Source organism: Thunnus maccoyii, chromosome 1, assembly GCF_910596095.1.
Source record: "Thunnus maccoyii chromosome 1, fThuMac1.1, whole genome shotgun sequence".
In the NCBI taxonomy this organism is placed as follows: Eukaryota; Metazoa; Chordata; class Actinopteri; order Scombriformes; family Scombridae; genus Thunnus; species Thunnus maccoyii.
In genome coordinates, this window is record NC_056533.1 from 28,433,439 (window position 1) to 28,451,915 (window position 18,477).

At 38.2% G+C, this 18,477-nt stretch overlaps 2 protein-coding genes across 3 annotated transcripts; one reads left to right on the forward strand and one right to left on the reverse strand.

The window, feature by feature from the left end:
* Positions 1 to 253: 253 nt before the first annotated feature.
* zgc:113276 (uncharacterized protein LOC553748 homolog) lies at positions 254 to 7,008 on the reverse strand. The gene is made up of 10 exons (XM_042408272.1): positions 6,941 to 7,008; positions 6,075 to 6,282; positions 4,398 to 4,591; positions 4,089 to 4,304; positions 2,357 to 2,734; positions 1,935 to 2,078; positions 1,603 to 1,842; positions 1,266 to 1,427; positions 996 to 1,085; positions 254 to 897 (listed from the first exon to the last, which is right to left on the reverse strand). The coding sequence occupies exons 2-10, from the start codon at positions 6,280 to 6,282 to the stop codon at positions 733 to 735; spliced, it is 1,797 nt and encodes a 598-aa protein (XP_042264206.1). The 5' UTR covers positions 6,941 to 7,008; the 3' UTR covers positions 254 to 732.
* A 4,741-nt stretch (positions 7,009 to 11,749) lies between these two features.
* On the forward strand, positions 11,750 to 18,417 carry il1fma (interleukin-1 family member A). 2 transcript variants are annotated; one of them, XM_042408242.1, is made up of 7 exons: positions 11,750 to 11,833; positions 11,975 to 12,093; positions 14,164 to 14,257; positions 15,356 to 15,737; positions 16,179 to 16,304; positions 16,552 to 16,685; positions 17,363 to 18,416. In XM_042408242.1, exons 1-7 carry the CDS (start codon positions 11,822 to 11,824, stop codon positions 17,579 to 17,581), a joined length of 1,086 nt encoding a protein of 361 aa, XP_042264176.1. In that variant the 5' UTR covers positions 11,750 to 11,821; the 3' UTR covers positions 17,582 to 18,416. The 2 variants fall into 2 exon arrangements, with proteins under 2 accessions (XP_042264176.1, XP_042264182.1); XM_042408248.1 differs by lacking the exons at positions 11,750 to 11,833; positions 11,975 to 12,093 and adding an exon at positions 13,017 to 13,104 and having other exon boundaries at positions 17,363 to 18,417.
* The last annotated feature ends 60 nt before the right edge of the window (positions 18,418 to 18,477 follow it).

The window sequence follows — 18,477 nt, forward strand, 5'->3', positions numbered from 1 at the left end:
CACTGAGCTGAAGCTCTGTCTCAAACCAAACCACACCCAGAAAAACCACAACCACAAAAATTCAGATAAGGAAAAATTCTTTATATTAAAAGTATCCAAATCTTATTATATACAGACTAATATTGAATACAACCAAATGTTTTAATGTATTCTTATGCCATAAAATACTTTTTGTAAACACACTTTCCATCAATATGGAAAATGAGATATATAACTGAGATGAATTAATGTTTAAAATTGACTGATTGCAGGATTTGTATAGGGACAAGTATATCACATGAACTAATGCCACAAACCACAGCATTTATATTTATAGCTAATTTGCGAGCTAATTTTGTCCCTAGATGGACCTTTAAAATACATAAAACCCAACAATAAAATATGATATGGGACAGCACAATACACAAAACTCAACAATACAGTACACTAAAGCACAAAACACACTGAACAAGAAAATACACACGAAACAGATACAATAAATGAATCATAATATGAAAAGCACCAGATCACTCAGGATTACATGACTGATCCCTCTTTTAAAAATGTTTCAAATTGAGTTTAAAATGGTCCTAGTCATGATCCACTCTGAGTTGAGATTGTTGTTATAGTTCCCCAGATGAGTCAGTTTCACAGCCACATCATCATCAAGTCCCACTAGACCAGGATGATCAGGAACTGATGACAGCGCTCACACACATTATGCATATGAGTTGCTCGGGCTAAATGGCAAAGTTAAAGCCACAATAGGCCTTGCATTTGTTGTATATATTCTTCAGTTTTAGATTTCCCACCACTCAGCTCAGACGCCTCTACGTTCTTCTGTTGCCGCAAAATGTCCTTGGCGATTCTCATACTGGCTGCCTGTCCACCAGCCAGGTTTACTGCGTGTGGTCCAACCTGTGTGTGTGGAAAGAGGAAGAAAACAAATTAGAGTACGCTTTCTGTAAAGTGATTGTACAGATTGTTGTTGCAACTTCTTTTTTGCAAAACACTACCTGAAGAGCGGTGTACTGCCCCATCAGATAGAGAGGGCATCCTTCTGCCCACTGTAAGCTTTCTGATATACACGGCCAACCATCTATCACCTTCATGGGGACAAACCGGACACATTTTATGAATCTTTCAATGTTGTCTTGTTCAGGTTACATCATGAAAATATAAGTTGATTCTGAAATATCATGACTTTGCCCTTATTCTTACATTAATGTTCATACTTCTATACATGCTGTAGAAATATAAAAAAAACATTTTCCAGTTTAACACACCTGAATGGGGAATTCCTTCATCACCTCAGAAAGCAACGGGTCCTGTTTGACATCAAGTTTGCACCCAGTGGCAAGCCAGATCATATCTCCAGTCCAGTGGTGCCCGGTGCTGAGGGAGAGGCTCCAGGCCTGGCTCCTGTAGCACCAGCTGGCTTCACTAACCTGGTCAGTTGGATGAGATTCAGGTAAACTAGTTCACTTACAGTACATTACATTATGTTTCCTCATGTGACCTCACATTATCTCACCTAATCTCATCTCACTTCACCTCATACTATCCCATCTAAATTCCATTTAGCTCACATCACCCTCAACTTTACACCTTGTGGACCTTTACCTGACAGTATGTCTTAACATCCACCTGCCCTTTCAGTATGAATGGCTGTAGGTGGATGTAGGCCTCTGGGGTGACAGCTCCTCCTTTCCTTGCCTGGCGAATCATAGCCAGCCGTTTATGAAGACTCCTTTCATTATAGAACTGTCTTAGGTAGGCTTGGCCATCCATCTTGATGCCATGTTCCACGTGCGAATAACGACCCACCAGGCTCTCCACATCGCCCACATCAAACTGCTTCAACTGTAGAAGAAACAATGACGACTGATATGTGTGGTGGAGGCAGACAGGTATATCTACTGTATTTCTTTATAGTTGCAGTTCCACACTGTCACCTGGAGGTGCTTCCTCATGACCCATGTCACATGGCTGGCACCTTGCTGCAGGGCAATTGAGACGACATGAGCGCTGGTCAGACCTCCACCAACTACCATTACTCTCTGCCCTGCCTCACACACTACACACATACGCATACAGTACTTGTAAAGGAAAGTGTTGCAGTGATGATATGTCCACTGATTTCTGGAGAAGCAGTGAAAGATCAGGCAAAAGCAAAACATTGAATATTCTGGCATACAGTATGTGCAAGATAAAAACACCAGCAATGGGGAGCAAAACTTTAAGTATAACTACATAATATACTAATTATCCTCACAACTCTTGGACTTTTCTGTATTATTGTGATGTAACATAATCCTCAGAAGGAGTCAGACTTACCTTGTGTGGGAAAAGTCTCTTTCTGTCTCTGACAATCAGCTTCTTTAAGTTTTTGCTGAGCAATTGGTAGATGGTGCATGAGGTGCACGGTGTGCTGCAAGCGCTCCTCTGGGTAGCTCTCTCCAATACTTGTTACCCATGAGGGGATGTTTGCCATCTGGGCACGAGTTGGACCTGTTGCCATAACGACCTGGTGGGCTTTTAGGATGACCCCTTCTTGAAGTTGTACTTCAAAATATTTTACCCTCTTTCTTGCCCCATCTCCTTTTCTATCAGTCACTCTCATGGCCAAATTCTTTGTTTCGCCCTCTCTCATACAGTCACTCTCCTCTTCACTCCCGTCCTCATCCTCAGTCACAGGGGTGATGTGCGCCACTGTTCCCTTAGCAAGCACTTTGTTCAAGCTGTATCTCTCCACCTGCATGTTCAGATTCATCAACTCAAACAACTCAGTAAATAGCAGTTCTCGGATTACGCTTTTCATGCTACTTAAAGCCATTATGTGTATGATTTGAAAATGTCAGACATCGGCAACTCCAGTGGTAGTATAAAAAAATGATAACAATGCACACCAACCTTTAGTATCCAAGCATCGTGCAGATTTTCACAAGTCTTTGTGTGTGTTTGTATCCCTCACAGTGTGACTGCGTAGGTAAGTAATGCTAGGTTCAAGAATTTAACTGAGTATCAAATTAATCAAAGTTTCCTTTATGATTGAATGAACTAATACATTTGTTTTGTTTGAGCAAGCTTTGAATTATATGGTTCAATCTAGAAAGTGTAAAGTTTTAGGTCAAAGATATGATTTAAATTCTGGAAAAACTGTTCTTTCTGTATCTTTAAGGGGACATGTCATGCTTTTTTGTTATTTTCATACTGTTATGATGTCGGATGTCTATGTTAAACATGCTCAAAGTTCCAAAATCTGAGGTGAACGTATGTAAAAATGTTCCTTGAAAGTCAAAAGCCCCAGTTTCAGCCTTCTCTGACTGCTCCCTTTGCAAAGTTTCCTCTACTTCCTCCTCATGATGATGTCAGATTGTTCGTACATGCCCACAAACGGCCGTCAGCTACGTAGTCTTTGTTGCTAAGACTGTTCCACAGGTTGCTCACATTGTCCACTCACATATTGGATTGGCTCTAACATATATGGAAGTATTTGAGAAGTTTACATTTCAAGTAAAGAACAAGAAAAATAAGTGAAATCCTACTACTACTGTTTGTTTACGTAGCCTCTGGGCCACCAGAAGTCTGCCAAGGTGCAGTTTCCAGAAGCTGGCCAATCAGAACAGAGTTTGCTCACTGAGAGGGGGTCCTTAAAGAGGCAGGAGCTAAAACGGCCTGTTTCAGACAGAGGTTGAACTGAGGGGCTGCAGAAATGGCCAATATAAGACAAATTTGTTTTTTTAACAGTAAAATCATGCCAAGATATACCAGTAAAGCCCAAGAATATAAACATGGACCTGGAAATGTGAATGATACGTCCCCTTTAAAATATTCAACCTCAAAATGTGCTTCAGGAAATAAGATAACAAAAGTATAAAACAGAATTAAAACTATGACAAAAGTTATTGGGATACAATGTTGCATGCTTCTTTTATTCAGGATGAAGACATGAATGTGAAGTTAGTCACAGCAATAGTTAATACAAATATGTATGGTTACAAACAATTCAAGCAAAACACAATGCTTCAAAAATGTAATTAACTTCCTCTAAATGCAGTGTAATATTCAACCTATCATGCAGAAGACACACATATATATTGTCCGACCTGATCTTTAAAGAAATCCACACTTAGTTTGGTTCCTGGGAGACTGAAGGACAAACTCTTCTTGAGTGTTGAGTTAATGTTTAGACGTTTCTTCTCTTTCTTGCCGAGCCGCATGTCATTGAAGTAAGCGTTTTCGTCCAGAATGTAAACCTGGTCTGGAAGACTGTGAAGCTCCGCAGATCGATCATGCTTTAAAACAAACTCCTGCAGTGCTTTCTGTTGAAGAACACATACACATGCTTTATTGCATTCATACTGAAAAGCACCTTTCTTGTTTTCACTTCAGGGGGAAGTTGTTTGTGTTCATACCTTGTTGAGAGGGTCTGTGTGCACCAGTGTGTGTGAGCGCAGATGAGGGATGTTTAGAGCTGTGAACTGGCTCTCCCACAAAGTCGTCCACTCTCCGTAAGAATCCACCACACGGAGACTAAGCGGTGGGCAAAGGATTCTCTCTGATATCGTTGACTTTGCTAGTTGTTCCTCCAGCGTCAGCCCTGCAGAGACTAATCACAAACCACACATACCAGAACTGTAAGCATCTTGTTCGATTAGGGTAAGTCAAATGCACATAAAAATACATCACAATGACAGAGGAGCATTATTTTATTTAGGGTTTGTAAGCATATGAAAGCACAGGCAGAAAAATCAACAACTGAAATGTTGTTAACACTGAAAGGAAAGCTAGTTTGAAAGAAATATATTCTAGTGGTATGTCAAAATTATGAGAAGTTAACACCCTGACTTTATAAACCAAGATTATTTCATACTGGATCAATATTAAGTCAGAATTATGAAAAAAACTATAAGATATGATATAATATGTCAAAATTATGACTTAATAAATCAAACAATTAGAAAGACGTATTCAGTCATGTTTCTTGGGTCTAAATCATAATTTATATTTACATAATTAATTTGGACTTACTAAGTCAAATTTATGAGATACTAATTTGTAATTAGGGCAGCAACTAACAATTATTTTCATTATTGATTAATCTGACAATTATTTTTATTCTATTTTATGTTGATTTTAATCAACTCATAGTTTGGTCGATAAAATAATGAAAAAATTTCTCTGAGCCACATCTGGTGTCCTCAGATTGATTCTTTTGTCCAACCAACAGTTTTAAATCCCCAAATATTCAGTTTACTAATGTATAAGATAGAGAAGAGCAGCAAATCCACACAATATGGAAGTTGGATCTAAAGAATGTTTGGCATTTTTGTTTAAAGGGCACATAACATAATTTTTGTGATTTTCTGTTATTTTTATACTCTTATAATGTCGAATGTCTATGTTAAACATACTCATGTATGTAAAATGTTCCCTGAAAATCAAAAGCCAGGGTTTCAGCCTGCTATGAATGCCCTGTTTGCAGTGTTACCTCAACTTCCTCTTTGTGATGACCTCAGATTGTTTGTGCATTCCCACATACGGCCATTTGTCGTTGATGTTGTGGCATGAGTTGTTTGTGTCATCCACTCACATATTTTGCATCAGATTCAGTCTCAAACATATACGACTGTATTTGGGATGGTTTCAATTTGAGTAAAGAACGAAAAAAAGAAGTGTATTCCTCCTACTACTGTTTGTTTACGTAGCCTCTGGGGCTGCTGAACTCTGCTGAGGGGCAGCTTCTGAGAAGTCGTCAATCAAAAGAAAGTAGATTAATCGGAAGCGGTCCTTAAAGGGACAAGAGTTAAAATGGCCTGTTTCAGACAGAGGATGAACTGAGGAGCTGCATAAAGGGCCAGTATAAGATAAATACAGAGTTTTTTGAACTGTAAATCATGCAAAGATGATATGAAGTAGAGCCCCAGCATATAAATATTTACCTGGAAATGTACATGATATGTCCCCTTTAAAAAAGTTGCTAATTCATTTTCTGTCAATAAACCAACTAATTTCATTTAATCAACTAATTATAGTTACTAACATTTTATACCATAATTATGATTTAGTAAGTAAAGTCAAGCATACTCTACCAGCTGTTACCCTCCTCTTCTTCTTGCCACTGTATCGTTTGTTGTTGGATGTTTTTGGGTTTGGCTGAAGTCTCAGAGGGTCCAAGCAGGAGGGAGAAGGGGATGAGTCCTGCCCAGGATCTGAGTTTGGGTCAGGGTTGGATAGCAAGCTAGCCAGGGTCAAGGCGTGAGGCCCACCCCCTATTATTAACACATCAAGTATCACCATCTGAAACATACACACACACACACACAAAGAGGACAGTGTAAAACCTCACGCAGTTAGAAACAAGCATGGAAACATAAGTAATACTTTCAAAGCCTGTTTTTGTAACCAGTTAGTTCCTTAAATTATAACAGGTCACTCTTACTCAATGGAAAGTTCACTTTGATCAGTAAAGGGTCAAAAAAACCTACAACCCCTCAAAGGGAACAGCAGAATAATCAATAAAAGGCTTAAACTTTTGAAGATTTTTCTTCTTGAAGTTGTTCTATTTTTATTCATGTTGAGCAAGGACATGTCATCACAAACATCAGACATTCTGTTTCACTTTCATAACATTCTCTGTCATGTGTTTATACTGTGTATATCTGGCCAAAGCTTAAGAGCCTATTGAACTCTGTAGGATTTCTTCCTCATGTGAAACAGTTAAAAAAAAACCCTCTAAACTATGGATTTTAATTTCAAACAACAAAATCTGTCCATGCCTCCTCTGATAGGTTGAATAGTGTGTTATTTAATGTGTTACAGTAGCTTAATCACACTCACACCATTAGTTAAGGAAGTAAAATGCAATGCAAAGGTCAAAATTACTCAACACCTTCAGCTGCTACAGTGATAAAAAAAAACCTTCCTCAGCAATCAGACACACACAGTCTCACTGTACCTGGTTCTGTTTGAACTGTCAACTTCTGGCAGCTTCTGAATGAAGGGATAGTGAATATTGGAAACGTGGTCTGTATCTCAGCACTGTGTACTGCAGTGTAAGGTGGCAGACCTGAAAGTTTGCGACAGTGGCGTGTGCCTCACATGTAATTCAATCCACCTCAGCATCTAGCTGGACTTCACTGGCTCAAACGGGGGAAAGCTGTAAATAGCTTCCGTGTGTGTGTGTGTGTGTGTGTGTGTGTGTGTGTGTGTGTGTGTGTGTGTGTGTGTTGACTCGTATAAATTTAGTAACACAACTCATCCCAGTATCAAAACAGCAACAGATAATTTTGCAGCAATGTGCACACAGACTACTCCTCTTTCTTGTCTTTTCCTTTGTTTAACCAGAAAAATCTCTTTTCAGGCACACCTGAAAACACCAACAATAAATACAATTCAAACAATATTCAGGCTGTTTCAGGTTAGAAAATAATATTAATGATATTCAGTTAAGATGCATAACACAATCTAAAGCTATCATACAAGCAAAAAGGTTAGAAGCCAAGGAGGTGACCTTGTTGTTATGGATACAATAATAACCACAGGGTTATGGTTAGTGGACAGTTGTAGTTCAATTTTTTTAAAAACTGATACTTAAGGTTGGAAATGGGGAACGAACCGCGGCCTCCTGTGTCAAAGTCCAAGGTTGGGTTATATATTCCACTCAACCCATCACCTCCACATGGGGAAATTAATCAATTTATATAGACGTCATCTCAACTCTGCCGCTGTTCTGGGTCATAACTACTGTTGCTGCTAGATGGCATCTGTCACTCAAACGTAACTATATGTAACTTTTGAGCAACTGACATTACGATCTATTGTGTCGTTTTCCTTGGGAGGACAGTCTTGAAATACAGTATCCAACATTTTTAGACACTCAGCAGATGCATTCATAAAAAGCAGGTCAATTTTATCTATTAATGGTACAAAAGACACAGTGGACACACATCCTTCAGTGTGTTTCCTTTTTAATTAAATACTATTCATAGTTTCATCCTGACATGAGGTAAAGCCAAAATAACAAACTGACCATTGTAATGAAGTTTAATCTGTCTCTTTTGTTTCTAGTTGGATCATTATTATTGAACCACACAACAGAGTGATTTACTGTTACAGAGGAAGTCAAATTCATCCAGTAGTTCCCATGTATACAGTCGTGTAGTATGCCACAGAGAGTTGTCATTTCCCCTTCTCTCTGGTCAGGATTTTGTATTTTCATGCTTATTTTTACAATGACTCATTGTAAAAACAATGACACATTGTAAAAGTGACACAGCCGTTAATGGTAGTACTAAAAATTAAGGAAGAGAACAGCATGTGAAAGAAAAAAAAACTGTTTGAATTGTTATTAAAGGTGTGGAAAGAGGAGGATGGTGTGTGTGACAGTGTCAAGCCCCTTTCACACATGCACTGCAACCCTGAAGTTATCTGGACATTACCCGGAGGAGCTGTATGTGAGAACGTAAATGTCCGAATCAGTTGGACCGGACATTAAATGGACTTTACTCTGCCAACTCCCTAGCACAAAGTCCAAGTGGGTCTAACTGCGGACTTGCTGTAACTACACGACACACCCACTTTACTACATGATGCACCCACTTGGTTAGGTTTAGGCATGAGCAGCGAGATGGTTAAGGTTAAGGTTAGGGGTCAGGGGGGTGTGTCATGTAGCAGGTGTAAAGTGGGTGTGTCACGTAGGTCTGCAAGTCTGATAGATCCTTCTCACAAAGTAATGTCCGATTGAGCCCATGTGTTAATACAGCAGGTCATTTTCTAAAGAATTCACAGCGAGCGAGCAGGTGTGTTGATGACGTTTCTATCATGCGACTGGCGCTGGATAAATACAGCAGGCCGCTGTGAAGCTAGCGCTAATGGGAGAGAGGACTTCTTGTGATTTCTCATAAAATAAAAGCCGTTTTATTTCTGGTTTTAAATTCGGAATTACAACCACAGTGTACTTTTTGCATCATGTCCTGCCTCCTGCATGCTCTACCCAGGCGCCATTTCTCGCTTAAATCAAACAGAGTATTTCCAGTAGGTGAGAGCACGTCTGACACAGGCAATCTCCTGCTGTGTGCTACATGTGTGAAAGTGCAACTCCAGACAATTTTTAGACCTGATTCTCCAGACATTGTTCGAGTTCATATGAGAAAATGACTTTGTTGAGAGTAACATAACTTGTTCAGTTTCTCTCATTAGTCAGACCTCTGCTGCTGTACAGTCGATGATTGTTTAGCAAGATACAGAAAATCTACCTGAATAGTCAAATAAAATAGTTTTAATGTTCATAAAATTCAACTCTCTTGTCCTTCCTCCACAGTGCTGTCACTTTGACAAACATGCCGAACTCCATTAATAATTCTTGATATTTTAAAAGTTTCCTCCCTGAATATCAGCGATGAACGCTGGTTTTCAATGACTTTTAAGTCTTTTTAACTGATCTCCAGTTCAGCGTTACTCTTGGACTTGCTGCTGCCAGCTGCCGTGTGGACACCACAACATAGCTAACGGAGCTAACAGGGGGGAGCATTTTCCCCATACGTAAAAGAGACTTCTGGAAAACTGTTGACAGGACACCTTGAACTGCCAGCAACGTAAATTATGACTATTTCTATTATGAACTTTTGATCCATGGAGGTTTTATGTTTGTAAAACTTTCCTCGAGCCGAGAAAAGTGATTTAAAAATCCATCATCACAATGTAAAGTCTATGGGCCAAGCGGGAACTCGCGGATGGGGCCAGCAGTGGAAACACTACTGCGCATATTCAGTGGGCCACATAATGCAGAAGCAAACTTGGAACCTAGAAACTATTTTTGGCGTATTAGCCAGGCGAGCAATTCCTTTAGGACTGAATGGGCGCCATTTTTAGTTCGGTATCCAGCTGTTATAATATATCCATGTGATCACAGCATCCTGTCTGAAAGGCTTAGGCAGTGGGTGGATGTCTCTGGCAGTGCCCTGGACTGGTTCTCCTATCTCTCGGATAGGAGTTTTTTCTTTGTCGCTTGGTCCCTACATGTCTGAAACTACTGCTCTTTCCTGTGGTTCTGTATTGGGCCTTATATTATTTGCTTTGTATATGCTTCCCTCAGGTCATATTATTAGCAAATTTAAAGGTACATGTAAGGTCATATCATTATTACGCTGATGATATGGAGCTCTATGTCTCTTTTAAGCCTGATAAGACTGACAAACTGTCTGTTTGCATAATGGTCTGACTGCCATTAAGGACTGGATGGCTAACAACTTTTTACAGCTGAACTCAGATAAGACTGAGGTTCTTATTAGGGTTGCACAATGTTGGAATTTTTGCCAATATCTGATATGCCAATATTTTCCAACTCATTTTGGGAGATAGCCGATGCCCATATGTTTTTTTCCACCTGGCTGAGGAGACTATTACACATGCAATCATAGATTTTACCAAGTATGATCAAAAAAGACAATATATAAAGGAAGAACTTAGGAAGACTGGAGTTCAGGAGCTCAGCATTAAAATTTTTATGAAATTTTAATGGGGGGTTGAAGGTCGAAGGGGATTGAATGGTAGAGTTTTCTTTGAGATTAGACAGACAGGATTAATAGGTCGGATTTCATCTCTGGTCCACACACCAAAGTAGAGGGTGGTGGTATTGCACCTAATACGCTGGTTGCCAACCGCCGTTATAAAGCAAGAAGAAGAAGAAATTTTTTCAAACAGAATGGTACATCCTGTCAGCTGCGGTGTTTCCTATCTGTATAGCCGAACGCAGCAGCTCCTCCGCAAACTGCTCCACCCTGATGGTCCCAGTGCTTCCTCCGCAGAATTTCAGGCCAATGCCGATATTTCATTTTAAAGCCTTTATCACCTGTTACCGACGACGTGATCATTGCTTCAGACAGCATAGCTTCCAAGGTTGCTCAGTGTATTGGATCCCTTTCTTCAGCTGTACAGTCTAATCTTAGCAATCTCTGTGTTGTATTTGATGAGGTTATGTGCTTTGATTAACCTATCAAATCATTAACCCGTACATGTTGCTTCCATTTAAGAAAGGTTGCCAAACTCAGGTCTGTTGTATCACAACCTGAGCTAGAGATCATCATTCATGCTTTTATATCATCCTGGCTAGACTGCTGCAATTCCCTTTTCACCTGCCTCATCAAGTCGTCCCTGGTCTACAAATGGTCCAGAATGCTGCTGCGAGGCTGTTGACCAGGTCCAACAGGACGACTCACATCACACCCATCTTACCGTCTTTACATTGACTTCTTGTTTTCACACCAGTGCTTTCAGGCCAGTGCTTACAAAAGGTGATCATGCCTTTGAAGTGGTGGCTCTGACACTGTGGAACGCTCTTCCTCTAGACATACAAAAGCAACTGAAGAAATTGAAACTGACCTTTGTCACGCCTTGTGCTGTCTAGTGTTTGTAATTTTGAGTGTTTGTATGGTTTGTTGTTGCTTATGTTTTATTCTCTGTTTCTTTTTTTACTGTTTTTCATTGTTTTACTGTTTATGGTCTTATTTTTAATGGTTTTACTCTTGTGAAGCAGTTTGTGACCTTGCTCTGTAAAAAGCGTGATACTAAATAAACCTTACTTTTACTTTACTTCCATATTTGTCACAAGTTCTGTTATATTAATCATACATCATGTCCCCTTCTATTCAAGATTTACTAATCTTCATTCACTTCCTCTTCTGACATCAGTTCCGCATGCATAACTGTTTGGCCCCCTCATTCTTACTTCCCCTTCTTTTCATGCAAAGCAGAAGCATAAACACACTGGAGGCTTTAAAAGACTGCCAGTGATTGGTGTTGACTTCACTCTTTATCAGCAGCGGACACTGTCGGCACCATGGATCAGGAGGTGGGTGATGAAGTCGCACTGTTTTTAACTTTTAACACTGCTGTATGTGAAAAAATGTATGAATTTATGACAATATGAATGTTTATATTAGTTGATGTTTCTTATTAAGAGAAAGTTTGTATATTTATTTCCATATGATAGGATTCTGTGGTAAAAGGAAGCGTACTGATCGTCCACCAGATGGAAGAAGGAAGGCACCAGTATGAAGTGGAAAATGTTGTCAAGTACAAAAAAGCAAGTGGAGGAAAACCGTTTGTAAGGTATAAACCAAAGACACTGGAACACTGTTGGGCAGAAACAAATTAAGTTACTTTTCTCACATGTAACAAAAAAACTAAATAATTATTCAGTGCTTGTTGAAGCAGTTGAACCAGTTTATTGTGTCATACTACGACTATTTAAATAATAATAATAAAAAATATAAAACAGCATACAAAGAGAACAATAAATTATTTATTATGATTTTGGCATAAGACATAGAAAGAACATGTTTAAAAAATCTCTAAAAATAAGATTTGAAAACAATCAAATAGACACACAATTCCAAAAAACAAACTAGATATTAAAATACAGCCGCAATATTCAGACAATAAATCAAGTGATCAAACAAGGTGAGTGAAAATGTGATTTAACAGCTGAGAAAGTAGCAGCAGAAAGCAGAAGTGGACGCTGAGATTTACAATGTACTGCTCGTACTGCTTACTGCTGCTCTCTAATAAAACATAACACACAAGAGGGTTTGTAAATAGTGAGTAATAGTTTCATTCATATTAATTAATGCTGGTCTGATGAAACATTTGCAGACATGACCTTGGATGCTGGGAAACTGAGCATTTTCCCACTAATATTTGAGACTTCTTAGACTAAACAATTAATCAGTAATGAAAATAATGCAGCCCTATCATTAATAATTGATTAATGTTTTATAGATCACTTGCCAAACTAAATTCTTTAGAAAAAATATATTAACATTCATAACTGCCGATCTTTTGGCTATTGATTATAGACATATAGACCCTTTATTTATGATTTACTCACTTTCTAACAAGCCATCAGGTCTGCAGTTGTAAAGGTTAAAAACTCTCTCCAGCTGTCCTCCAGAGGAAGTGGTAAAACTAAACCTTGAAGTGCTTTCTTAAGAAATGAGTAAACAGATAAGATAGATAAGAAATCTGCTGTGCCTGCGTTCTGGGTTTTTTTTGTTTGTTCTTGCATTTCAGATGCTGTGTCCCCTTTGTGTTGCCGTGAGACAGGTTTCATATTTTAAAATGGTAAATAGGACATTGAGGCATACCACATGCCTCCATTTTGTTGATATAAGTAGGTCAACAAAACCATAATTCAGAGGCGTCTCAAATGCAGAAACATAGAGCAGACACAGACAGGTCTGTTACACTCGAGGGTGATATACAGCAGCCAACTTGGCGACCTGGAGTTTCCCTTAATGATGGTTTATTACTTATTTATGACTGATTTTTAAATGTTTTGATAACATAAAACTATAACTAAAAACCCTTCGTTAAAGGGCGTGTTCACAATTTGTTAAGACTTTCTTAAAACAATAGTCAGGTGGTGCCCAAATGAACATTGAAATACAGCATCAGTCAAAGGTTTGGACACACTTTCTCAGTCAAGTGAATGAGAAAGTGTGTCCAAACATTTGACTAGTACTGTAGGTTTTTCTTGCTGTAATCATCCCTCCTGTTCATACTGACCATTAGAAGATCCTTTCATAATGCACTTACAATGTAAGTGATAGAGGCCAAAATACACAGTCCTCTGTGCAAAAATGTATTTAAAAGTTTTTTCTGAAGCTAATATGAAGTTTCAGCTGTCCAAATCAGTCAAATCAAGTAGATATCTTTCAACGTTACAGTCTTTTTAGTGCCAAAGTCACTCATTTTGTTAATATACTTCCACCGCAACTCAACAGGGAAACACAGAGGGAATTTGATGCTAAAAAGACTGTAAATGTGGCAGTTATTCGCTTGATATGACTAACTCAGACTGCTGAAGCCTCAGATAAACTTTTAAATGTATTTTTGCACAAAATTACAAACTGTGGATTTTGGCCCCCATCACTAACACTGAAAGCAGATTTGAAGGGGATCTTTCAATAGCCAGTATGACAGGAGGAATGATTGCGGCAAGCAAAACCTCTTTCAGTGTTCATATGGACACCTGACTGTTGTTTTAAGACACACTTGAAAAATTATGAACCTACCCTTGAAGTGTATGCATTATTGGAATGTGGTGTCAACTGAATGACTGGTTCATTCATTCGTTATTCATTCATTAATTTAACCCTTACTGCGGTATCTAAATTTCAGAGGAGACAAACTGATGCAGATAAACGGCATGGACCTGCAGAATCTCACACCTGAGGAATTGGCACAGACGTTAGCTGGGGGAAGTCCAATGCTGGTGAGTTTCTATTTCAATGGGTTGTTTTGACCCAGTTTTAGTGTCATTTTTTTTTTATCTGTTGGGTTTTTACCCAAACGAAAGATTGTTATAATTTACTGTTTTTAAATGTAGATGCCATTGTTAATAATTTGTGCACATAATTTTGTACAAGAAAAAATTGACAGTTTTTGGCTAAAGCTTGTTATGTATAACACTGGGTCAAAATATCTGATTACTACTGGGTAAAGTTAACACAGTGTTGTAGTGGTGCTGTATTGTATAAAGAGGAAGTGGAAAAAACTTAACATTGAAGAGCTAAATAAGGGGAAAAAAGGGAATGTGATCATCATATTTTTTTGTTTGTTTGTTTGCGTTGGAGATGCTCTGTCCCCTCTGGGTTGCTATATGACAGGTTTCATATTTTAAAATAATAAATAGGAAATTAAGACATTTGTTAACATGCTAAAAGTCGAAGTCAGCCAACAAGACCACAATTCAGAGAGGCATCTCAAATCCAGAAACACAGAGCCAACACCGACAGGTCTGTTACACTCGAGGATGATAAACAGCAGCCAACTTGTAGTTGTAAGCAAATATAAGAACATTTTTAGTCTTTATTAATGTATAGTATTTTTCAACAATTATTATTACTCCTCCTATAAAGACATGTTTTATATTATCACAACTGTGCTTTACTATTTTGCCATTCATTATCTGTTTCTGTACTAGCACCTACTTATAGGTGCCCACGGGAGTCGTTATAGTTGTTGACAAATATCTGCTTACAACTACATTATTGTGTTATAATCTAATTTTTAAATGAGTATATACTTTTCATAAATGCTAAATATGGAGACTAAAAGTAAAGTGTTAACCAAAAAGCTCCCAGCTACGCTGTAGTTTTATCATATTACACTGTAATTGCACTGGAAATAGCTCCACATGACATGACTTTGTCTACATTAATGTGTTCACTAAAAAAAGAACATACATAACTTTGAAGGTAGCTTTGTATTTAGGTGTTTTGGGGGAATTTCCACACAGGAAGTGTCAGGTACAAACTGGAAGAGACACAAAGTCTATCACCTGTCTCATCCTCAACCTTCCTGTCTTTAGACGGTACACAAGTCGATCAAGATGAAGCAGCCCATTGAGCAGCCCAGCCCGACTGACGACATTTTATATCCAGTATCCAAGGAGGCCATGCTTCTTAGTTTCAGCATGGAAATGAAGAGAGAGGGAGACCAGGAGGAGAGTGAGTGGAGCAAGGAGGGAGAAGGAAGGGAGGACGGAGGAATAGAGGGGAATGTTTGCCAACCTGAGGATGAGGAGAACGGGCAGGAAACGGATCTGCTCATCATTTCCATGACGCAAACCAGCATCGCTGTGGTGAAAGGGAGGGGATGCGAAGATGGTGGCACCTGTCATGGATGTCATGGGGTGGGATGTACCTTTAAAGACGTTGTGATGGTGGCAGAATCCAGCATGGTGACACTTGGTGAGTAAATTGGATTTCATTGGTCTTCTCTTTTCTTGTGTCCTCTTTTCCTTTCTTGTCTTCCTTTTTCTTCTTTACGTCTCTTCTCTTCTATTTTCTAGTCTTTTCTCAACACAGCCGATAATAGTAGTTAGTTAGTTAGTTATGTAGTTAGTTAGACTTTGGTCTCTACAGTCTAATGTATTCATAAAAACACAACACATCAGACTTTGTCAAGGATCACTAATGTACAGTGCAACTTCCTTCTGTTGGTAAAAGAGGACCATCCCACCTATTCATAAACAGATAAAATGGTGTGTGAGGTATTAATCACTGTAACCAGTACATGTGCCAAGTATGGAGTGGAAAATTTTTTGTACACAGTAGCAATCCTTGTTCCTTTTTTCTTACTCAGTTGCTATAAATTCTAATCTCTGTTTGATTTTTCTGTTTCACTTTAAGTTCCAAGAGGAGGGGGCAGTTTCAGACAAGAAAAGAAAAAAAATGTTTTAGTCGAATGTGTGGCTTCCCAACAATACCTCAGAGGCATCTGTTCGCAGAAGACCCTCTATGTTTCTCCGAACCCAGGTCTGTCAGTCACACGCCGCAACATGGCACTAGCTAAACACTTGAATAATTTAAATTACAGTAATCACAGAGCAGTGTTTAAGTTCCAATACTCTCTTCATCCATTCATTGTCATGTTTATTTCATTGTTTACTATCCTTCTAAATTTTACAATTAAAGGTTCTCAATAAAAATTTGCTCTATCAGGGAAATTGATTTGAAATATTTCTTGTTTACATGTTTTTTTAAAAATTTCTTTTGTGTTCAGAGAGGATCACCATCTACTCCTACAAGTCGAATATCGTATCTAGCAAAGGAATACCAGTGGTCCTGAACTTAACGGAGTCTGACTGCTTCCTCAAGTGCAGCAAAAATGGATCAACGGTTCTCCTACAAGTGGAGGTATTAATTATGATTTAATGAGCATCAACCACACAGTCTGTCTCACATTTCTAAGTCACAAGTAAACAGGATTTGGCGGCACGGTATGCTCATGGTATTTCCAGTTAAAGCAGGCTATACAGTAGAGGTATAACATGAAAACTTCATTGAAATATCAACAGGATTGATTGACTACAGTAAACATTTTGCATTACTTTAATTACATATATTAGAGACACACTGCATGGCTAAAACTTCACTGACTTGGTTTTTCCAAAGCTTTCAGGAACATCATGGCCTTCCTCTGTGGGTTTCTCAGTTTTCATGGAGATGGTTTAGTTATCATGTGACCAAAGTCCCACCATTAAGTAAAAAACAATTGTACAAATGTAACAAATGTAATAATAAAAAAATATGTCCTCATATGATACGTTATAATGGTTGTGTAGCATATATAAAGACATATATAAATGTCTTTATATATGCTTATGATGGTGGCCCATATAACATTTACTGGGGTGTATGCTACACAGAATTAAAGCTAATAGTGTGAAAATATTTTTTAATTTTATCATCAGTGTAACATGTTTATTATTAGGATCCTGATCTTTCCAAGCAACATAATCATCTTTCTGCCAGAGTGTTTAACCAGCCAGCTGTGCTCTCTCTCATGAATATCCACACATTTGTTGTTGTAGACATGTGATAAGCAGAGGCTGAAGCGGATCTCCCTGAGCGACGAGTGCACCCTCTCATTTGTCTTCTACATGAAAGGTGACGCGTCGCAACATCGGAGGTTTGAGTCAGCGCTGCACCACGGCTGGTTCATCCAGACAGCCAGCACAGACTCAGTGGAAATGGCGACTATGGATGGACATCATGAAGATCAATCATTCCTCTTTATCATTCGGACGTGATGGAGAGTCACCATCTTCAGGTGTATTCCCACTTCTCAGTCAAAGCAGTTAAACCTTTAAAATTGAGACATGAAGGTTCAAGATATGAAACTAAAAACATAAAAAACATAAAGAGGAACTCTTGTTTGAGTGTCCAGTGACACAGATTCTGTATCACTGTGTCAAATTCTGCTATTGCAGAAGTGCGTAGATATGTATCATATAACTATATCAAGGATGTTTAATGTCTTTGTGTGCATGTGGTTAAGATATGTGATATAATAGCATTGTCACTTAAAGTGGTCTTATAAGCATGGGTGCTTTCTGGTAACATGAATACCTACAAATTATTTAATATCTTTAAGGGATGTAACTTCCATTATTATTGAAATAATGTATTTCTAAAAAAACAAAAAAACAAAAAACAAGGTGATGTAATAATTTTATTTATTTAATACTTTCTAAAACATGCATTATAATGAGATATTGTGATCAAAATTACATTTTTAATTATATAAACTATAAACATGAGCAGAAACATTTAATGAACTGGCTATGTGATGTTTTATATATAACACAAAGATGATGCTTAAACTGTAGTTCAGTTATTTTTTAAAACACATTTCAGTCTTAACTTTATGCCTTTGATAATAAAATAACAACATGTATCAATGTCTTTCTACAAGTACTGTGTGATTTTGAGAGAAAAGTATTTTTTGACACCCAAAATGTATACACATATTTAAATTAGTAGTAAAATTAGCAGCATTTATAAACTGTGTGTTTTGCTCAGTATTTTACAGTAAGTGAATGTGTTTTTAAATGCAACATTTCAGTCATAGACCTTTGTCAATAATGCATTTTTAATAAACTTAGTGCTGGCAATGTGCGGTGATTGTGCAGTAATTTCACATGAA